This window comes from Cupressus sempervirens, chromosome 7 (genome assembly GCF_028749045.1).
Source record: "Cupressus sempervirens isolate cs-2001-9-10 chromosome 7, ASM2874904v1, whole genome shotgun sequence".
NCBI classification, from domain to species: Eukaryota; Viridiplantae; Streptophyta; class Pinopsida; order Cupressales; family Cupressaceae; genus Cupressus; species Cupressus sempervirens.
The window spans coordinates 604,530,593-604,533,572 of NC_143124.1; the positions used below are offsets into that span (position 1 = coordinate 604,530,593).

The 2,980-nt window shown below is 32.9% G+C and overlaps 1 protein-coding gene across 1 annotated transcript in view; it reads right to left on the bottom strand.

The window, feature by feature from the left end:
• Positions 1-1,792: 1,792 nt before the first annotated feature.
• LOC149548174 (uncharacterized) overlaps positions 1,793-2,980 on the bottom strand; it is a 5,744-nt gene continuing 4,556 nt past the window's right edge. The window contains exons 5-6 of the mRNA XM_089794233.1: positions 2,469-2,889; positions 1,793-2,371 (exon numbers count right to left, since the gene is read on the bottom strand). Coding sequence (XP_089650359.1) covers positions 1,793-2,371; positions 2,469-2,889 — 1,000 coding nt within the window. The remainder of the gene's footprint in view (positions 2,372-2,468; positions 2,890-2,980) is intronic.

The window sequence follows — 2,980 nt, forward strand, 5'->3', positions numbered from 1 at the left end:
TATTCTGTGTTTGGGTCATCAAGAATTTGATTGAGAATACGTTTATTCCATGTTTGGTTGTGCACAATAGGAATTGGAATATGTTTATTTTTAAAAAAATAAATAAATATAATATTCTTTCCCTTACATTTTATTGAGTTTTTTTTTTGTTTTTTTAATTTTTTTAATTTTATGGAGTGAAGCTAAATTTTTTGAAATTTATTTATTAAAAAAATTAGACAAATTATAGTAAAAGGTGAGTTGATTATTGAGTATCTTGCAAATGCGAGCTAATAAGGAAAATAAAGTAATGCGAGCTACAATTAAGGGGCACTTAGGATCTCATTGGGTTGGCATACATATATTTTTCATTGTGATCATATTGGAAATTTGATAAGACAATGAAGAATTTTTGATCACATAGATTTGTATGTTAAAAGGAATAAAACAACCAAAATTAACAATTTCCTATCTAAATCCTTACAGTGGATCATAGTAGAGATTTCAAGCATATTTGTTCAACGGCAATGCATGAAGAACCCTTCTTGTTAAAAGACTCGTGCAAAACAAGAAATGAGATCAATGAAACTATTTTCAACATTTGTTAAAAAAGGAAACTAGAACAATTTAAAGCCAATGGTACGAGACTATACTGGTCATATAATTTTACAAACCACAATCATAAATTAGTTACCATGATCATAAATAAGTTGTAAACAAAAAAATAGACAAATCGTTGTTAAATATGTCCATCGTTTCTACAGAAAATCATAAAAAAAGTTATAGTCTACATAGTCGCTCTATCTTTTGACTTCATTTATACACATGGTCCCAATATGCTAGTAAGATTGAAACAATTATAATACACAACCTGCTTTGAAGAACCATGTTTTCACCCTCTTGTAATTTGCACAGATTGCAATCATTACTTTCATGTGTTATAGATTTTGCTATTGTTGATGCCGACAAGACATCATCGACCCACTGAAAGTAGTTACAACCACTTTCCCCCTACAATACCAAATCTAAATTAGTGGTTTCCACAATAATTAGTTGTTACATAAAATGTAAACCTAGAAAAAAATTAGTAACCACCTTTCTGGCATTTGGACAACACAAGAATTTACGTTGTGGATTATTTGTTGTGTGTGAAGTCTTGAGTACTACAGGGCCAGCACCACAGTCACATATTGGTAAATTCAAATCCATCAACCCTATAGAAATAATGAAGATATAAAACATTAAAAATTACATTCAATTGTGAAGATGATATAATTTTACACATACATTAAAACACCAAAACTAGCAAACATCAATGTTACTCCATATTTCAAACCATTAACCATCTACACTTTTTAATCCTTTCATCTTCAGCTAAAATCAGTCACAAGTATTGATATAACACAATAGAATCCAATACCAGTGCAAATTATTAAATCAAAAGCCATTAAGCTGAATTTGATCCTTGAGATTTTTTTTAAAAACACTTATCCATTCATTGTTTTCTAAATTATATTGAAATGCTGCTAATGCATAGCACTATTAAGAACAACACTATTAAGAAATGTTGCTAATGCAAAACATTTCCAATGACCGGTAAAATATTGCGTGCATTGACGATTATCATAGTATAGTAGAAAATGTAAAGATGACAACTCATGGGAAGCATCGATTGGATTGGATATACAAACATAAGAACAACAACAAATGAGTTGGCAAATATTCCACAATGTTGTTTGTATGGAGATCCATCAAATATAAGCATAAATGTTAAAGAGTGACATTAGCATAAATGTTGGTTTCAACAAAAATATTATAATCCTCCAAACTTATATTTGATATAATCTTCTCTCACCTCTACATCCATCTCTAAGAACCAAATAACCATTGTTGGTTCATGCATAAAAGTGTCAGATGCCTTAGTCATAGTATCCTGACTAAGTCTGGGGATTGCTTTCAAGGCAGCAAACAAATTGGAAGCATCTGTCTTAATATTACCTTTATCAACTCTTATAGTGTGAGGCATTTTCATTCCCTCCTCTATCCTTTGGATACTTCTAGAAATCACATCCAAGGAAGCGACCATGCTTGCCTTCCTCCTCTTTGGCCCTCTACTCGTAGATGTGGAACGATTGTTTTTAGTGGATGCAGTGGATTGATTTGACTGAATGAAATCTTCATCCAAATCAGCAACAATGTTCATAGGTGTATTAAAACCCTCATCATCATCCAGATCAACAACAACCTCATAAAAAAGGTTACCATCTTCATGATCTTGTGCTGTTGCCACTTCATTTCCTTCTGCAATGTCATTCCCGACAATGACTGCTAGATCATTAAAATAGGTGAATGGTTGCCTCCTATAAACGTTTGCAATCTTGAATTCGTTTCTCTACACATTGGAAAAATTGAATAATTAGATAAATGTTTGATATTAGAATTGAAAAAAACTTTGAAGAGAACATCACCTTCAAAAGGTTATCCCATACACTATCCTCGGCATCCATGCATTGGGTTGTTTCATTCCAAGCAAACCCACTTGTATTCCGCAACTCTTTCATTATTCTATACACCGACTTCCATGTTTTCAACTTATTTTTGAAGTTATCTATTCCAAGATTTAACTTCAACTCTTCATTGAATCTCCTTTCTACGGCAGTCCACGCTTCTTTACGGAAACCACCTTCAGCTTTTCTTCCTAGAGTAACTTGCTCAAGGAGCAAGTCTAACCGTTTTCTCTCCATCTCTCTACTCCACACCACTTTTGAACTTCTAGATGAACCAACAACAGGGGTACCCATGGGGGTAGAAGTGGGGGTGGCAACGGGGGGCATATGAACCTCCTCATGTATGCTTGTCAATAGATTAGTAGAAGACATTTTTCCCTCAAAGATAGCAGTTGTTGTATTGCTACAACAAAACAAATATATAAAACAGTCCATTAGCAAGGATAATCTTCAATACTAGCAATGGAAACTGCCAGTACTCATTCATAATTAGA